Source organism: Lonchura striata, chromosome 8, assembly GCF_050655825.1.
Source record: "Lonchura striata isolate lonStrDom1 chromosome 8, ASM5065582v1, whole genome shotgun sequence".
Lineage (NCBI taxonomy): Eukaryota > Metazoa > Chordata > Aves > Passeriformes > Estrildidae > Lonchura > Lonchura striata.
Window position 1 is genome coordinate 23,920,560 of NC_140710.1, and position 17,865 is coordinate 23,938,424.

The 17,865-nt window shown below is 47.4% G+C and overlaps 1 protein-coding gene across 8 annotated transcripts in view; it reads left to right on the forward strand.

Annotated features, from left to right (window-relative positions):
* The first annotated feature begins 8,978 nt into the window (after window positions 1-8,978).
* Window positions 8,979-17,865, forward strand: part of SMG7 (SMG7 nonsense mediated mRNA decay factor) — a 49,992-nt gene continuing 41,105 nt past the window's right edge. For 2 of the 8 annotated variants that reach the window (XM_021525109.3, XM_021525112.3), the window contains exon 1: window positions 8,981-9,161. In XM_021525109.3, coding sequence (XP_021380784.1) covers window positions 9,133-9,161 — 29 coding nt within the window. In that variant the 5' untranslated portion in view covers window positions 8,981-9,132. Of the gene's footprint in view, window positions 9,162-16,359; window positions 16,520-17,865 lie in introns of all 8 variants that reach the window. The other 6 variants (XM_021525111.3, XM_085586585.1, XM_085586583.1 and 3 more) reach the window with 5 other exon arrangements.

Sequence of the window (17,865 nt, forward strand, 5' to 3'; positions counted from 1 at the left end):
CTCATGTGCACACCCCGCGGGCACGCATCCGTCCCCGCGGCGCGGACAGGGGCACACGCCCCGGCACAGATCCCCACGCACACAGCAGAGATGGGCACACATCCGTGTCCCTCTCTCTGTGCGCACTCACACCCACAGAGGCGCAGCAGGGACGCACCGGCGTCCCCAGCACTGAGGAGATGTAACCGGAGGTTTAGCCTGCAGATGAGGAGGCTAAGGGTGACATCACGCCCTGCAACTCCCTGAAAGGAGGATGCAACCAGGTTGGGGGGGGTCAGTATTTTCTCCAGGCAACCAGCGACAAAACAAGGAGGCATAGTCCTAGGCTGATAGACATCAGGAAGAATTTCTTCACAGAAAGGGTGATTCGACATTGGAATGAGCTGCCCAGAGAGGTGATGGAGTGACCGTCCCTGGAAGTGTTTAAGGAAAGGCAGGATGTAGCACTTAAAGCCATGACGTAGCTGACAAGGTGGTAATCAGTCATAGGTTGGACTTGATGACCTCAGAGGTCTTTTCCAGCCTGATTCTGTGATCTGCACAACTCAGTGCTCATGAGCAGCTACGTGTGTTCCCCCTGCTGCTCAGGTGGTCCCAGCCTGGGACCTGCATAAGTCTCCGAGCTACTCCAGCCCCAGCACAACATTGCTGCAGCACCCTTTTCTGGGGTTCTACAAGGAAAATAACTTGTGGGGCTTCAGCTTCACCCAACACATCCACTTCATTGCCTGAAAGAGACCAACATTAAGTAGATGCTATGCATTCACCAAAAACTAGTCTTTACTGCAAGGTAAACTAGTAGTGGACTACCCAACTGTCTAATTCTCTAAATGTCTCACTTTTAGGCCTGCAGCGTTGCTGTTCTCCACTAAAGAAGCTCCTTGCCCTGAGCAAGGGCCAGCAGAGCCCTCTCTGCTTACAGCCAGTAAGAAGAGCTGCATGCAGCTGCCTTCAGCCCCTTCCCAAAGTCTGTCCTGGCCTTATCTCTGGCTCCTGTACACAGCTTTTCCTCTCAGCAGGGAGTTTTTTGCCACCAACAGATCTCCCTTGCTACCTTCATCTGTCTTCCTCCTCTGTCCGTAAGAGAACACTCCCCAGACACTAATTTCTGCCTTTTCATGGCAGAGGCTTTTAGCCCTACCCACAGCACTGTGCTATGTTTCTCCTTGTCCTGCTAAGATTAATTATTTACAGTCTTTTACTGAAAAACTTTCTCCCTCTCAGCTCAGCCAGGTACTGGGATACTTATCAGCCTGAGTGATATGATGGAGCAAGATCACTAGGGAATGAACCCAAGATGATGCTGAATCTGTTTGTTCAGGGAACCCTTAAATCCTTGTTGTGGAGGCCCTGGCTGCACTCACACTCTCAGGAGCACACACTGATATCAAGGGGTGGTCTGTCTCACTCTGGGGTTATATTTCCATCTATTTCTGGCTCACCTCTGGGGTTTTATTTCTATCCTGATTTTTATCTCAGACTAAGCTGGTGTTGAGGAAGAGAGATTCTGAGACAGGCAGAGTGTTCTGCCCCTTGTTCCCTGTTCTGTCTTCTTACTGGCTTTGTATGGACATTCAATGGGATTAGATTTTGGGGCTGTGTTGGGCTTTTTCCTCTGCTGCTCCTCCAAGCTTACCCTGAAGAGGAGAGATTCATGACTTTAGGAAAAAGAAGTGTTTCTGCAGTTTACCACTGGTACTGTGCACAGCATAACTCTGCCTTTAAAACCACAGGTCTTGCCAGCAGGGAAATGAGTGCTCCTCTCCTGCACATTCCTACTAAGGATGGTGTCCTACCCACTTCCCTTGGAGGTGGTACAACTGCCCTGATATGAAATATGGGGACGTGTTCTTTACGAGAAAATTCTTCACTGATTCCTTTTATACATAAGAGGCTGAAGTTGAGGTGAGACAGCTGAATTTTTTATTAATCCTGACCCCATTCCCTGCTAATTTTGCATAGGAAATTTTGCAGGGGAGCATGTTTTCCCTTTCGTAGCTTATACAACCTGCAGCTGTAGGAGCATCAAGTGCTGCTGTCGCAGAAGGCACAAGTGGACAAAACTGCCAGTGGCCAAGTTCTCCCACTGCCTGGTGATGCCAAACACATCCCACTGGTCCTGACAGCTCCTGCATGCAGCTGAATCTCTTTGCCTGCTTTGTTTCACACCCGGGTTTGACCTTAAGCACCAGTGAAAGATCAAGATCCCCTGTCCCGATGTAGGTTACGCACTGCCTGGCCATGGTGGGGACGAGGTCTGGCCAACGCCGCCAGGCCATGGTGAGGATGAGCTCTGGGCAGCCCTGTCTGTAGCTCTTCCCTGGCTTTCCTGCTGCCTGGTGAGTGATGTGGTGAATCAGCTGTCACTTAGCAACGCTGCTGGCTGGGGAGCAGCGGCAGGTTTTGGTGCGGGAGCGACGCCTGCAAGGCTGTGCCGTGGTTATTTCACCTTTTTCCCCCTCAGTGTTTTCCAACTCGGCATGTATTTTCTTTTACTTGCTGCTTTTCCTGGACATGTGGGTGCAGGTTTTTCATGACTGAAGACAACAGCCCCAGCTGCAAGAGCCAGATGTTCCCTGCCAGGGATTGTTGTGCAGTGCTGGAGCACCCTGAGAGCCCCAGCGGATTTGAGCTCCAAGGCAGCCCATGGTGGCAAGCAGCCATCTGCCACTTGCAGAGCTGGTACAGCAGGACATAGAGAGGGCAGAAGGATGATTAGCTGGGGTTTATTCCCTGAGGAAGAAAACAGCATGGAGAAACACAGGGAGCTCATATCAGCACTGCAAAATCGTTGCCAAAGGGACTTGAGGCCTGTGGCTCACACCAGGGGTGTTTCTGCACATGGATTTCTCCAACTCTTCACCATCTGCACAGCCAGGCATCAAGAGCAGGGGGCCATGCAGGAGAAGGCAGAAAGATCATGGCTGTGTTCACTAGGGTGTGGGATGGGGACCCCTCAGTTCTCCCAGCACTGCCTCTCACCTTGTCCCTCCTCTTGGGAGCAGGAAGAGAAACCTTCCAGCTTAACCTTTTAAACTGGCAGTGTGCAAACTCTTCAAAAGAGCTCAAATCTATCAGAGAAAAGGACAATTAGAGGGGCTTAAACCATCTGTGAACCCATCCTGACACATTTTGTAGCCTTTTCTAACAAGGACTAAGAAGCGGATTCAGTTCTGCTCCCCACATGCCAGCCCCATGACTAAGAAATTTTTGTAATACAATAATGCACTTTAAAAGAAAAAAAGAAAAAAAAAATAAAGAAGCCTTTCCTTGAGAATTAATGAGCAAAACAATCTTGAATAAGGGCTCACCTGGTGGCCCAGTTGGAATAAAGCCCCTGGTTCCCATAAAAGCAGGTTTTTAGTTTATACCCATTTTTGAGATATAACCTGAATGTATCTAGCCAAAACTCAGGCTTGCAAACCCAGCCCATGGGAGGGAAAGGATTTGCAAATATAAGGAAGCCAGACTGAACTGGCAGACTGGGCCAGGCCAGACAGGCCAAATTGACCCAGTTGCTCATGGAACAATGGCATAGAACAATAAATGGAAGCATTTGGGAGTAGCTGCTATGGTGGGAGTTGAGATGGGGAAGCTGCCAAACCCATGGTGACCAGGTCTGAGGCCAAATGGGGTGGGACAGCCTGGCCCAAAGGGAGAAATCTTCCATTCTGGATGACCCTTTGTAGGAGCAGACATTAAACAAGGAGGGAGTAAGCAAGGCTGAAAAGCAGCCAGCAAAAGACATGTATTGTAAAACACAGGCGAACTCGGTGGGAAGAAATGATAATGTCCAACTCAGTTCAGAAGGCTGAATGATTTCTTTATTAAAACTGTGATATAATACATTAATATACTGTATAAAGGAAGACACTAAAATGACAAACCTACTTGTTCTAACTACTAAATCAAACTCAACACCAACTCGTGACCCTATTCTCGAGAATCCAGCCCCAGGTGGGTTGGATTGACCAACAGGCTCAAACAATCCTCACCAGAACCCAATCAAGCAATCACCCCAGGTAAACAATTCTCCAAACACATTCCACATGGGAAAACAAGGAGCAGAATAGAAATTGCTTTCTCTTTCTTTCCTCTATGCTGCTCTGTGAAAAATCCTGAAAGAACAAGAAATGTGCTTGCCACAGACATAACTTATAACTGAGGTTTGAAATTTATGAGTAGCCTGGGGAGCTCTTCTCAGGACCTGGTTCCTCATGCACTGGAAGAAGATGCCAAAAGGTGCTATGAGATAAAGCTGGAGATCTACTGAGGTTAAGGACTAAACACCCTGGCTGTGGCCTCTGGGAGCTGATCCCCAGTGCTGTGCAGTGTTTCTGGGACACGGGGATGATACTCGAGGCAATCTCCTCGATTGGGGAAGGTCAGCCTGGGAACCCATTGCTCTCTTGCCCACACTCAGCAACACCAGCTGAACACTGGCCACAGATGCAATTAGCTTGGCAGCCCTTTTAATGTTTCTGAGGTTACAGCTCGGATCAACCTGTGCAGGTGGGATTGTAGCTGGGTTCTTGGGATGGGGAGTGAGGCCGAGGCACTCAGCATGGATCCCTGGGAATGGCTTCTTGCTGTCTCCCTTCCAAAAGTGAGCTAGGTTTTAGTTAGTGTGAAAGGGTACTTCTGCCCAGAATGTGCAGCACTTATTGTCAAAAAATTAAAAGGAAATTCATCACTTTATGAATTATAAGGATTGGAAGCAATTTCTCTAAGAAATGAGGCCTATATTGTATTTTTTTTTTTCTTTCTTCTGGATGGTATTTGCAAGGGAATAATAAAGGCTTAACAAATCTGTACACAGTTGAAATTCCTGAAGTTTTACATACAGGTTATATTTGGGGAAAAGAGGTTATTATTAGGATAAGATGATACTTTTGTCACTAACAATGCAAAACCTAAGTAGGATAATCTGGGATGACAATAAATACACTTTACTCGTGATAATATAATTACCGATCAGGAAGAACAGAGGACAAAATTAGGATTGTTTAGGTATCTTCATGCTTTGTTTCTTCCTTCAAATGCTGTTGAATGCTAATTCCCCAAATCACAACATTTAGATTGAAATAATCACCAAACCTGCAGAGAATTTGATGTTTCATCATTCAGCTGCTGAGCTGTTCACTCATTTTTGCTTGATCCCAGGTTTTCATGCCTAACAGCAGGAGAATGTGATGTCTCGAAGACATAAAAGCCAAAGTTTGGCACAGAGGGCAGTCCAGTGCCCCCTCTGTGCATGAAAATGGGCAGAACATCTGCACACAAAGGAGAGACCTCTAACTCAGTGAGCCTCTCAGGACAATTAAAGATGTGTTAATGAAGAAAGATGGAAGCAGGCTCCACATGGTCCACCTCTCTATTGTTGTCTTAAATGACCTTGAAGCAATCTCTTCTGTTGCCCTATCTGTTAAGGGCCATCTGGGGATGGTCCTTGCTTACATCTTAGAGGTGTTTTGAGGATAAACACATCCAAGGTCTGTGAAATGCTGAGCTATGGTGACAGAGACAGTTAAAGGATGTAAAATGGAATCATGTTTGGTATTACAAAACCTTCCCTCTGGAGAGCAGAGCAGCTTCACTCCTGGGCATTTTGGCTCCATTGTGGCTGAGGGCTGGAATTATTCAATAGGTTCATAGTGTCTCTGGTCTACCCTTCTTCTCTGGGGACCAAATCCTTACCCATGGTCTGATATTAATAAAATGATAGACTACAGTTATTGACCCATAAATAACAAAGAAGATAATTCAAGTTGACCTCTATAAGAAATCTGCTTCTTTTATCACAAATCTCTTGGAACAAAAGTAAGGGAAGATTGATTTGGGGGTCACCGTTAAATAGAAGTAAATGATCCCCTTGCTGTGTGCAACAAGAGGTTTGAATTAGAATTTCATAAGAAATAGAGCAAAGCAAACAGCAGCAATATCAAGCCCTCAGAAATGTTATGTGGGACAATCTGACAGCAAATCTGGAGTTGTGAAAAAGCCTTCTAAGAGTCAAGAAGAGATGGTGTGGGAGAGAAACTCATGTACATGCTGTCCTAATGGAGATCTATTTCAACAGTGCAGAAACTCAGAGGAAAGCAAAAGTCCCCACAATTCAGAGAAAAAGCCGTGATAAACAAGGAAAAGTCTGCAAAGATTGTGACATCCTTTGCTTCTTTGTCTGGAAGATATTAAAGAGGAGTGAGAAAAGGTGAAGGGAGACTTTGTGACTGGGCAGGTTGTCCTGATGGACCCAGGTTTCTCCATGCAGCTGCTCTTAGGGGTAGCTCTGTTTGGCAACTTATATTGGCATTAAGGAAGTTAAATAACACTGGCAATGACACCCAACAGATTCTCTTGAAATTATCCAGGGCTGCCTGTTCCCTACTACCCCAGACTCAGAAGTCAGTTCTGCCCCATGGGAACCTCTCTGATCTTTTGGAGTGGCTCTGACAGTGGTTTGGACCCAGACAAGACTAAACAAGACGGCCTCTGCCTTGATGCTGCTGCTCTTTCTTTGTGCCTGACCCAGCACGAGTGTGATGCCTCCAGGGAGCACTTTGTGGTCTCCTGGATGAGAACTGTGCTCATCAAGAATGGATACAAGAATTGGGATTGTTCACCTGGAGAAGAGAAGGTTTTGAGGTGACCAGGTGACCTAATTGTGACCTCCAAGTAGCTGAAGGGAATTGACTGGAAAGAGGGAGAGGGACTTTGGACAGGGGCCTGGAGCAGCAGGAAAAGGGGGAATGCCTTTATTCATGCTGACAGGGGACAGGGTGAGATGGGATATCAGGAAGAAATTCTTTCCTGTGAGGGTGGACATTGCCACAGGTTCCCAGAGAAGTTGCGGCTGCCCCATCCCTGGAAGTGTTCCAGGCTGTGCTGCATGGGGCTTGGAGCAAACTGGGATAATGGAAGGTGTCCCTGCCCATGGCAGAGGGGTTGGAATGAGGCAAGCTCTAGCAGTTTGAAGCCATTCCCCCTTGTCCTGTCACTCCAGGCCCTTGTTCAGAGCTCCTCTCTGTCTTTCCTGTTGGCCCTTCAGGTACTGCAAGGCCACAATCAGGTGCAAGATGCCCTGATGGAGCATGCTGGCTGAGGAGCAGAAGAATAAGGCTCCCAATCATACAGATTCCTCAGGGGAGGGGTCCCCAGACCCTTCACACAGCGTGAAGGGTCTGGGGAGAGTCCTGGACAATGTGCCCTGAGAGATGCAGCTTCTAAGAACAGCATTTGTGCACTGATCCAGAACATAGACCCTCAGAGTACAAACTCAGCCTGGGCAGCACAGGACAGGCTCCAGGCAGGCAGCAGCAGCCCCAGTTTGCCCAGTGCTGAACCAGTTTGCTCCTGCTCTGCAGCTGAGAGGCTGGAGGGATGGAGCTGAGCCCTGGTCCTGCTGCAGCCCTGCCTGAGGGGCTGCACAGGATTCCACGGGAGCTTTCCCATGGCTCGCTGCCCAGCCCTGGTCACAATGAAACCAGGAAAACCATTCTGCAGCCTTGCAAGGCTCCTGTTTGAACATGTGGGGCCCTGAAAAGAGTTTCCTTAAACATGCTCCCTTTTTCAACCTGAAAAAAACGTGGGGGATATATTTTCCAAACATGATTTTTCATTTTGTCCTCAGGTCACTTACAGACTCAAATGACACAACTTGTAGTAGCCAGCCACCTCGTGCTCATCTGATCCCAAATTTTCCTCTGCCTCATTTCTTCAGGCTGGCTCATTTGCTCAAATGGACACTGAACTCAGTGGGAATTTTCCTGCCGTAAAAAAACAAATTGAAGCACAAATCAAGTCACTAAGTCAGCATGGGATGTGGGAGATACATGGGATAAATAGTAGAAATACTGTAAATATTGAGCTGTGATAGAATGTTGCACCCAGGTGCAAGGTTACTGCCTGATGTGCCCATGTCCTGGCTCCATGCTGAGGTGACCCTACCTGGAGCACCATGTCCAGCTCCAGAGTCCCCAGCACAGGAAGAATGTGAAGCTGTGGAGCGAGCCCAGACAAGGCTGCCAAGATGATCAGAGGGATGGAGCAGCTTTGTTATGAGGAAAGGCTCGGGGAATTGGGGTTGTTCAGCCTGGAGAAAATAAACTTCAGTTTATTCAGTGTGATCTAATTGTCTCAGGACAGGAGAGACCTGAAGCAGGTCCAGCAGAGGCTGAGGAGATGAGGAAGGGCATGGAGCAGCTCTCTTGAGGGACCTGCAGCTGTTCAGCCTCAAGAGCAGACCCAGGTGAGAGGGGCCCTCATCCCTGTCTGTCCCTGTCTGCAGGGAGGGCTCAGAGCAAGGACCAGGCTCTGCTCCCTGGGACCCAGCAATGGGACAAGAAGAGACCATGGGCAGGAATGGATGCCCAAGAAGCTCCACCTGAAGATGACAAAGAGCTTCTTTCCTGTGCAGTGACTGAGCACTGGAACAGAGACCAGAGAGGGAGTGGAGTCTCTCACTTGGAGGTATTCCAGACCTGTCGGGACACAATCCTGTGCCATGTACTCTGGGATGACCCTGCTTGAGCAGGGAGGTGGGACCCAATGACCCACTGTGGTCCCTTCCAGCTTGCCCCATTCTGCGTTTTTGTACTTCTGTGACTGGGCACTGCCGGCGGGAGCTGTCGGCCCGCGGCCCTGCGCGGGCGGGGAGGGCAGATGCGACAAAGGCGGCGCGGCCCGGGCCGCGGGCGCAGGCCCCGCGATGCGCCGCGGTTGCCATGGCGACGGCGCACCGCCCCCTCGGTTGCCATGGCAGCGGGCGGGGGAAGGGTTTGCCGGTGGCGCCGCCGGAAGTGCCGGCGGGGGCGGGGTCCGGCCCGGAAGCGCGGCCGGCGCGGCGGGAGGGCCGCAGCGGCTCAGCGGGAGAGCGGCGGGCGGACCCGCCGGGGCCGGAGCGGCGGGGCCGGACCTGCCCGGGCCGCCGAGGGGCCGGAGCGGCGGGGCCGGGCGGGGCGCGGGCCGTGCTGCCCGAGCGGAGCGCTGAGCGGGGACACCCCGCCCCTTCCTCCCCGCGGGCCCTGCACGGGAAGATGGCGGCGGCGGGAGGCGGCGGCGGCGGTGGCGCGGGGGCGGCGGGCCGGCCCGGGCTGTGAGAGCCGCGGCGGGACGGGCGGCGAGCGGCGGAGGATGAGCCTGCTGTGCGCGCAGTATCTCCGGTGAGCACCCGCGGGGCGCGGCGGGCAGGCGGGGCCGCGGCCGGGCGGCCCGGGAGCGGCGGGCAGCGGGCGGGCTCGGGGCCCTCGGGCCTCGCCGCGGCGGCGGCGCCGGGCCGCGAGCGCCGGGCCGGGCCGGGCCGCGCACCCGGCCGCGCTGCGGGACCCGGCCGCCGCGCTCCCCAGCCCCGCGGCTTGGCTGCCGCATGGCCCAGCGCTCCCCAGCAAGGTCACGGCGGTGCCTTGGAGCGGGGAGGGTGGCAGAGTCCGCCCGCTTCCCTGCTGGAATTCTCCATCGCTTCCCGAGGAGCTGGCAGGGCAGCCCAGCGCTGCGGAGCGAGCGCGGGGTTGGAGCCCGGCTGCGGAGCGGGAGCAGTGCCCGCAGCCCCGGGAGCTGCTCTGGGAGAACCACAGTAGCAGGAGCCGTGTCTCAGCCCTCGCCATCAGCTGGAAGCCCTCAGTCACGGCTGGCACAGCGGGCCCGTGCCGGGGACGGTCAGCTCAGCGCTTGGGAGAGCAGCGAGGCTGCCAGGGCTGTGCTTTCAGACAGCCGTTCCTGAGTCCCTCGAGTCGAGAGCACGAGGTAGCTCACATTGGTACGATAGGCTTTGGGGTGAACTTACTGTTTGGCTGAACTTATACCCAAATGCTCGTTCTCTAGTGGTTTAGGAAAGCAGTGTCCTGGGCTACAAATGGCTTTTCAGTAGCTGTAAAGTACCAACTGTCCAGGTTGATCGTATTGTGTTACCCCTGATGCTTCCAGAACACCTCGTGGAGAAGGAGGAGGTATGCCAAAAGGGCATGCATAGTCCTTCTGAGGAGTTCAGGGCTTGGGAAGGATTTAGAAAGAGTGAATTCAATGAGGATTTTACACTTTGAAGGCACTTTCTATACCAAGTTCTGAAATACTTCAGCGGTGTCTCCTTGCTGGTTCTGCAGATTCCTCCCTTCCTCCTCATTTTGTCTTTTACTTCTGCTTACTTCTATTATCCCAGATCCTACCTCAGGTTTATTTCTTCAAAAAAGAAGAAAAAGTAATCTTTTTTATCTAATAGTGAGTTTATGATCTTGTGCTCTTCCAGGTGAGTACACCTATGCTGTTATGAAACTTCTGTACTGTTTCTTTCCTCTTACATTATGACAAAACTTTAAAATACTTTATTATTAGCAATCTTCTACCAGCAAAAAACTTGCTTTTTTGTTGTAGGACGTGTCTTAATAATACTGTAACATCTGGCTTCCTGTCCCTTCTTGTGGCTGCTTTGGGTTGTGGAAGGCTGTACCATGTTACACATGTCCCTGCTCCTGTCACCCTCCTGCACCACCAGGCTCTTCCTTAGGATTTTGCTGTGCCAAGCTGGAAATCCTTCCTGCAAGCTGTGGGCAGGAATCACCAGTTTCTCCTCTCTTTGTTCCTCCCACACTTCAGCTCATCCTGGGTTGTTCCTGCTTTTTCCTGATTGCTTTGTTTATATTGTGCCAAAGCAACAGGCAGGCATGTGTGCACATAACTAATGTCAGTATCTGTCATCAAGAACCTTCTCTTCCTAAAACAACAGGACAGTCCCCCTTCTAAACTTTTCAAGCATTCTGTAGTTCATCATCTTTCTTTTGCCTCTAAAGACCATTTGGGTTAGTTCTCTGTGTAGAAGATATGCTCGGGGGACGTTTCCTTGAAAAGCTGTGAAATGCTTTTTTGCATCCACAGAACGTACATTTAAATTGCTCGATTTGCATAGGGCAGAAACGCAGCTGCAGATTACTGCAGCCCAAGCTCATAAAGGGAACTGGGAATTAAGCCTCAGACTCTCCGAGCCAGTTCTGTTGCTCCTCTGTCTTAAGGAGGAGGGCATCCTTCTTTTTACTGTGGCAGGACAGGCTCAGTCCAACTGTAATAAAGAAGGAATAGACCAAAGTGTAACAATGTGAGAGGGCAGCTTAACAAAACATTTTGCTAAATGAAGACATGAGCAAGTAGTCTCTGCTGTCTTCATTGTCTTAACACTAAGGGGGGGACAGAAAAGTTTCTGCAAGAAGTCATTTTTCTATGTATTTGGATTTTAGACAGAAATGAGGCAGATTTCTAAGGTGAACATGTAATGATTGATTATCTAGTGAAATGATGACTCTGCAAGAATCAATCTGTTGAAAAGATGAAGGGGGAAGAATGGACTTTTAGGTGGACTACCTTAACTCTTCCACTTCTGGGTTCTTGCTTTCTGTATGTGTGTGAATCAGCTATTTTAAAATGCTATCCTTGAAGGACTGTGCCCCTTCAATCAACCTGTGAGAACTGAGGAACACATGAGCCCCCTACAGAAGTCTTCCAGGAAGAGCAAATAAGGTCAGGCTTCATGTACTGAGTCTTTGAAAAGTTACAGGAGAGTCTGTTTTTAAGCAATCTTCCTATGTTGCAATAGATTTTTAGGAATTTTGCTTTCCCAATTTTATCCTTTCCAAAGTCACCTGTCAAGAGTATTAGGGTGTATTCTCTCCCATCTAATTTCCCACATGATTCTCTGGAGTAATTTTTTTAGTCACTTCTCAAAGACTTGCACTGCATCTGGTTAGGTGAGTAGACCTTTCAGGTTGTTTCAGGAGACAAGAACCTAAAAGATATTTTAGGAAACAGGGGCACTGTTCAAGTCTCCCTGTTCAGGTGAATCTGTTCATTACAGCTGCCTGAAAATTTGTATCCATGCTACAAGTAAATTAATCTCATGGGGCACTTGTCTCGAAGTAAACATTTAATGTGTCCTGCTAGATATAAAATAAGTCACTTTTAAGGAGAATATCACTGATAGGATTTCTGACACAATAGCACAGAAACTTCTAAGCACATCCATTTTATAAGCAGTGTTTAGCTTTAGTTCATGTTTATTCACTTAGAGAAATTATCTTCAATGCCAATTTTATATGTTAATGTTCAAAAAGGGGTTAACTAGGTTTCAGAAGTTTAGCAGTTTGACATATGATTGTCTCAATTGCATTTCAAAAAGATGTGAGCTCAGTTACCAGTTAAATGTGGCGTTGCTCTGGTAAACCATGGCTTTTAGCACAAGCACAAATGTAGAATAAAAAGTGCTTGAATTACAGGGCTTGAGCACTGCTTAGAACTTCCAGTGCTGATGAAGCAGCAGGTAGTTTCCTGTAGCCTTATGATGAGGCTATGACCAAATTCATTAAAGGTTTGACTGCTTTAATAATTCAAATTGTGGGTCTCTTTTTCAAAGACTCATCAGTAGCTCCATTAACTTCTGCATCTGCTGTGTCTCTTCATGGTTACTCCTTTGCTGTCTGCCAGCCTGTGACACACCTCTTTGCAGTGTTTCTTCACTTTTAAAGGAGAAGGGTATAGAGGAGGTAATTGCAGTCTGTGTGTGAGCATGTTCTGGTGATGATTCCTGGTCAGGATGATGTAGAGGTGATGGAAAGGTACCAACCAGAATACTGTTTGAATGAGTCTCAGCAAGACTAAGTCAGTTATTTAATTATCTTGGGAGTGCATGAAGGAAAAAGTTAGTAAATGTAACCTCTTAACAGAGAACCCTGTGTCCCTGCAGTGGACTTCTTGGAGTTGGCAGGATCACAAAGCTGGAGGAAAGGCCTCATGAGGCTCCTGTCCAGCCTCCTGCTCACAGCAGGGACAGCTCTGGGCTCAGGCCAAGTGCCCAGGGCTTGAAAACCTCCAGGGACAGAGACATTTTAGCCTTTTAGGGCAGCTTGAATATCCTTGTGGTGGAAAAGATTTTCTGTACCTCCAGTCTGAACCTCTCCTGTTTTATCTTATGCCCATTGTTTCTTGTGCTCCCTCCCACACAAAGAGCCTGGCTCTATCTTCTCAATCCCCTCCCTGGAGGCATGTGGCAGCTGTGGGTGCCCTGGAGCCTTCCCTGCCTCAGAGTGACCTAGCCAGGCTCCCACAGCCTTTCCTCCAGTCCCAAATGCAAGCGCTCCAGCCCTGACTGCTCTGGAGGCGTTGCTCCAGTTGTTCCACAGCTTTCTTGATTTGTCTTGGTATCTGAACAAGACCAAATTAGTGTTGGAAGGTATTCCCTCCAGCTTTTTGTTTTCTGAAATGATTAATGCTACCTTCATACAGTGTTTACTCTTGAATTTTAGGCAGGGGACACATAGTAGGGCCTGCTTTAGCCTTCCAGGAGACACCTCATAGCGTGATGTTTTCTTTGGGGGGATCATAAAGTCTCCCTTCTAGTTTTGTCTTTTTTTCTCTATACAAGATGTCTCCACCATTTGATAACTAGAATTTCTGCCAGTATTTAATATGAGCAACATTTCTTATTCTTTTTTGAGGGTGAGAGTAATTGATGTAAAAAGTTAAAGGTTGATGATGGCTGCTATTTATTTAGGATCAAAAAGCTTTTTGTGGTGACCTATGAAGTAAAAAGACTCACAATCAGAAAAGTGTCAAGCAATTCCCCACTGAGCTTTCTGCTGAAGGAAATACATCTTGCTGAGAGCCTGAAGACACACACTATACTCCTCAGGTGTCTGGGCAGCAATTACTTGTTCCCTTTTTCCTATCATGGGCATCCAAATTATTGAGCATCCTCCAGTCACCCAGGGACAACTTGTGCTAAAGTCACTGTCACACCTGTGGTAATTTTTTGTTTTTCAAACCTAGATTCCTGAGGAAACAAGGCTTGTTCAAGTGTGCTGAAGTTGGTTGCTGCCATTATAACTTGGTGAAAGTTAGCTGGTTAGGTGATGATGGCTGGGTGATCCAAATGGGTGTGCCTGGTGAGAGAGAAGCAGGCAGAGCCCAGCTGGGGTAAAGCAGCACTTCCAGAACTTTCCCTCAGCTGTGGTGTGTTTGTTTCTGTGCTGGGGTTTGAGCATCCTCCTCTGTAGGGAGGTGACAGGAGGGATGGGAGTGCCTGTGCAGGTTAGCAGGTGCTGGGCATATTCTCCTGCTGGAGGGACTGGCAGGAAGGTGAACATGTGCCAAAGAGGGCTGCAGTAACCATAGAATGTGACTTGCTTAGCACCTGGCAAAAGCTTGGCCATACAGACCAAAGGTGGGTTTTAAACTTGAACAGCTCTTGATGGAAGTGTCTCACTCTCCCTCACCCTTAACCCTGATGGGATGGCATAAGTTTGTAAGTTTATGGCCAAGTCTCAAGTAAGCTGAACTGGGGAACCACACTAGGTTAAAACTGCTTTTGTTTTGTTTCTTACCCATGGGGTTTGGTCAAAGTAGGTTTCCTGATCCCACTCATCGTGTTACTACAGATGTGCTGACAAAAAGGGTGATGTTGTGTGCAACAGGATTGAAGCACTAATGGTTAAGAGTGGGGTGGGACTGCTGCTGGGAGTGATAGTGCTCATTATCAATAAAGTGCTCACTGACCCACAACCCTAGTAACTAGTGTCCTGTTTCCTAGAATATGGCTGTAGCTATATCTAGAATATCATCCTTATAGAATGTACCTGTTATCACTGTCAACAAACCATACCCCTCTTTCCAGTCTGTACTGAGAGATTCCCCTTGCTGTAGAACAGTGTATGCTCCTACTGCACTTTGTGCTCTGCTACGAGGTTACTTGCACCACACTGTTCCAGTGACCTAGAAGTGCAGGTTAGTGTAAGTAAAGTTACAGCTGTTTTTTTTTTTTTTAATGGCAGGGATGATTCCTGTAGTGATTAGTTCTTGTTCTAACCTGCGTATTGCTATGTTGTTTGATCTTTATTGGAAAAGAGCAAGTTCTGTTGTGGCAGTAAAACCAGGTGATATTTGTCTGACGTGTTAATGAGGGAGGGCACCAAAGCGTTTTGAGAAGGCTGCCCCCATGCCTGAGGGTTGGAGAGTTTTTCCCCCCCAGTTTCTTCATTTCACTGCATGGTAAGAAGATACATTTTCTTGGTGAATTAGCTGTTTCATTTAAGTATTCAGTGTAAAGTATGCTGTGATATTCTGGGTACTTGTAAAATCTGTTTCTTCTGTCCTAAGAAGTTGTTACAAGTAACCATAGCTTGATCCAGTGAGATGATTGTAGCCTCTAAATAAGCTGATCTGGGTACTGAATTGTATCACAAAAGCAACTTAAATCTGTTTAAATCAGTGTATCTGGAAACTGAAGCTTCCCTACTTTTTTTAGTTTGCCACATTGGCTGTTGTGGGCATTCCCTATTGGAGAAAGAAAGGTTGGGTTGATGGGAGAAGACAGTGACTTGATGGATAAATGCCTTGGCATGTTCCCTGCCTTGCTCAGCCAGCAAAAATGAGTATAGAAGAGGAGTAATTGCAGTTCAAGTGCATGGTGGCTGGGGAGGGAAGAGAGTATAATTTGCTGTAGGATCTGATTTTGTTGGATGAGGAGCTGGCTGGGGATTGTAGAGGTTTAAGGGTTCTTCATCTTCGCAACAATTGCAGAGATTCACTCATAGCAGCAGGCTGGTAGAAGAGCAGTTGAAGAATGAAGCTATAATTTGTAAGGAATATATGTGGGAGGATACTAGTTGTTGCTTTCATTACTTTGAACTTGAGGATTGTCCTCATCTTACTGGAAAAACTGCACAGCTGCTGTCAGGCAGGAGGGGAATAAACCCACAGATTTTTTCCTTAAAATCATTAGCAGAGATGCATACTTTTGTTCTGTACTTTTCAATGTATTATAAGGGAGGTCATCGATTTCAGTGGTGTTTGGGAAAACACAGGTTTTCCTGTGCTCAGGGAGGGATATGGTATCTTATTTCTTCTTCTTACTGCTGTGGACAGAATAGAGGAATAACAAATTGTTTGTTGTGAAGTGAATTGAGGACTCTGGGTAATCATTCCAGGGTGGAGGGCTGGTGGCTTTGTGTGTGCCTGCTGAGCACTTGAGTTGTTGCACTGGGCAGGGTATTGCTGGAAGCATTACAGCTGAACTGGAGTCATCACCAGCTGCCACTTGTTCAGCCCTGCTCCAAGTCCTGCCTTTGGGCCACGTTTCTGGACTTGTCTGCCCACTGCTCCCCTTCCCATTTGAATTTAAGATGAATTTTTCATTGTAAACTTGGGGACTTCCCAGATGACCAAATGAGGGGGAAATTACTTAAACAGTGTTCTGAAGCTGGGTGTTTAAACTCCTCTGAGTTAAATCAGCAGGTACTTGTTCAGAGCAATGTAATCCTGTGAGCTGGGGTGGAATAAACTTATTGGATGACATTAGGTGTGCTTTCTCTTCTTTCTGTATTCCAGTCGGACTTCTCTTGGATTATTCACACTGGCTTCTACACTCAAGGGATTATCATAAGGAACCAGAAGGCTCAGGAGTCTCTGAATCTATTTGGATTGTAACAGAGCTGTGGGTGACAGACTGAATTTCACTGATGGGACTCAAAGCAGAGATACCCTTGAGGTACTTAGAAGTCCTGCTAGAATTAATATTCTCTTCCATCTTCAGGGAAAAGAAAGATAATATTTCTGAAAGTACTTATGATGTGCTGAATACATCAGCAGTCTATTTCTAGTTTTTTATTTCATTGTTTTTGGTGCTGAAAGTGTCCTCTAGTGCTCAGCCTCATTGAACACTTTTTGCTTTGTCTAATGGTAGTATTAGTAAAGCTGATTTTTATTGTATTTCTCCCCCTTCTCTCCTCTGAAGCATTGTCTGTTTTTAGTCTGCAGGCCCTGCTTGTTGTACAGCTGAATTATCTGAGAGCTACTCTTTAGAAAATGGGAAATTCCCTCTGAGTGTGGAACATTTAAGACAGATTCTGCCAAAATAGTGTGGGGAACATTTCTTGAACTACTTAAAGGAAACTACTTTTCTCTTTGGAAAACAGAAAAATTGACCTTTTGGGTATTATTTATTTCAGATTTTGGTGTTTCATGATGCCTTGATTTAATGAGGCCTTGAGCGTTGTTCCTATTTGGTCAGGCTATGGCACAGGGCAGTTTGTTTGGAGCCTGCCTGTTTTGGGCCCCCTGGACCCCCCTGTAGTCTGTGCTGTCTTATTTACCACATCTTAACTTCCCTACATGTGAAGAATAAATGAATTTTTGATAAATCGGTTGGGAAGACCATTTTCTCCCTTTATTTTATGATAGTCCTGTAAATTGTGCTACTGTCTGTTGCAGTGAAATTCTCCTGGTATTTGATTTGCCATGTCTTGTGTTTGTCTTGCCATGATGTGGAGAAAGCATGTGGATATTGCTGTGTGTCAAACAGCTGTGACTGTGTGATAATATTTTTTTAACCCAAACAACCTTTGACAGCTTTGGTTCCTTCTGCAGACAGTATTGGTTTTGGCAGGGCCTTTGGGCATTCATGCTCTTAATTCAAGGTACACTTGAGCTATTATGAGGGATCTTTAGGGCAGATTTCCCAAACTAGCCTAATAATAACTGAAAATAGAAATGCTAATCCTCTATACCTATGGAGAAGGAAGAATGGGGCAAGACTTCTGGCTGTTGAAATTGTCTGTCTTGAAGTAGTGTAAACACTACTGTAAAGTATTTATATCTGTCTTGAAGTCGTGTAAATACTTGTCAACGATATTGCCATAACCACAGTTGTGAGCAGAGAGACTTGATCCAGCCCGATATTCCTAGGAAAAAGCCAATCTGTCAGTAAGAATTGTGTTCAAAGGATTTAAGCCACATTTATAAGTATAAATGAAAGACCCAGACCCACAAAAACTGTATAAAAACATGAAAACTGAAGCAGCTCTTAGAGCTCAAACATGCTGCTTAAGTTACTGG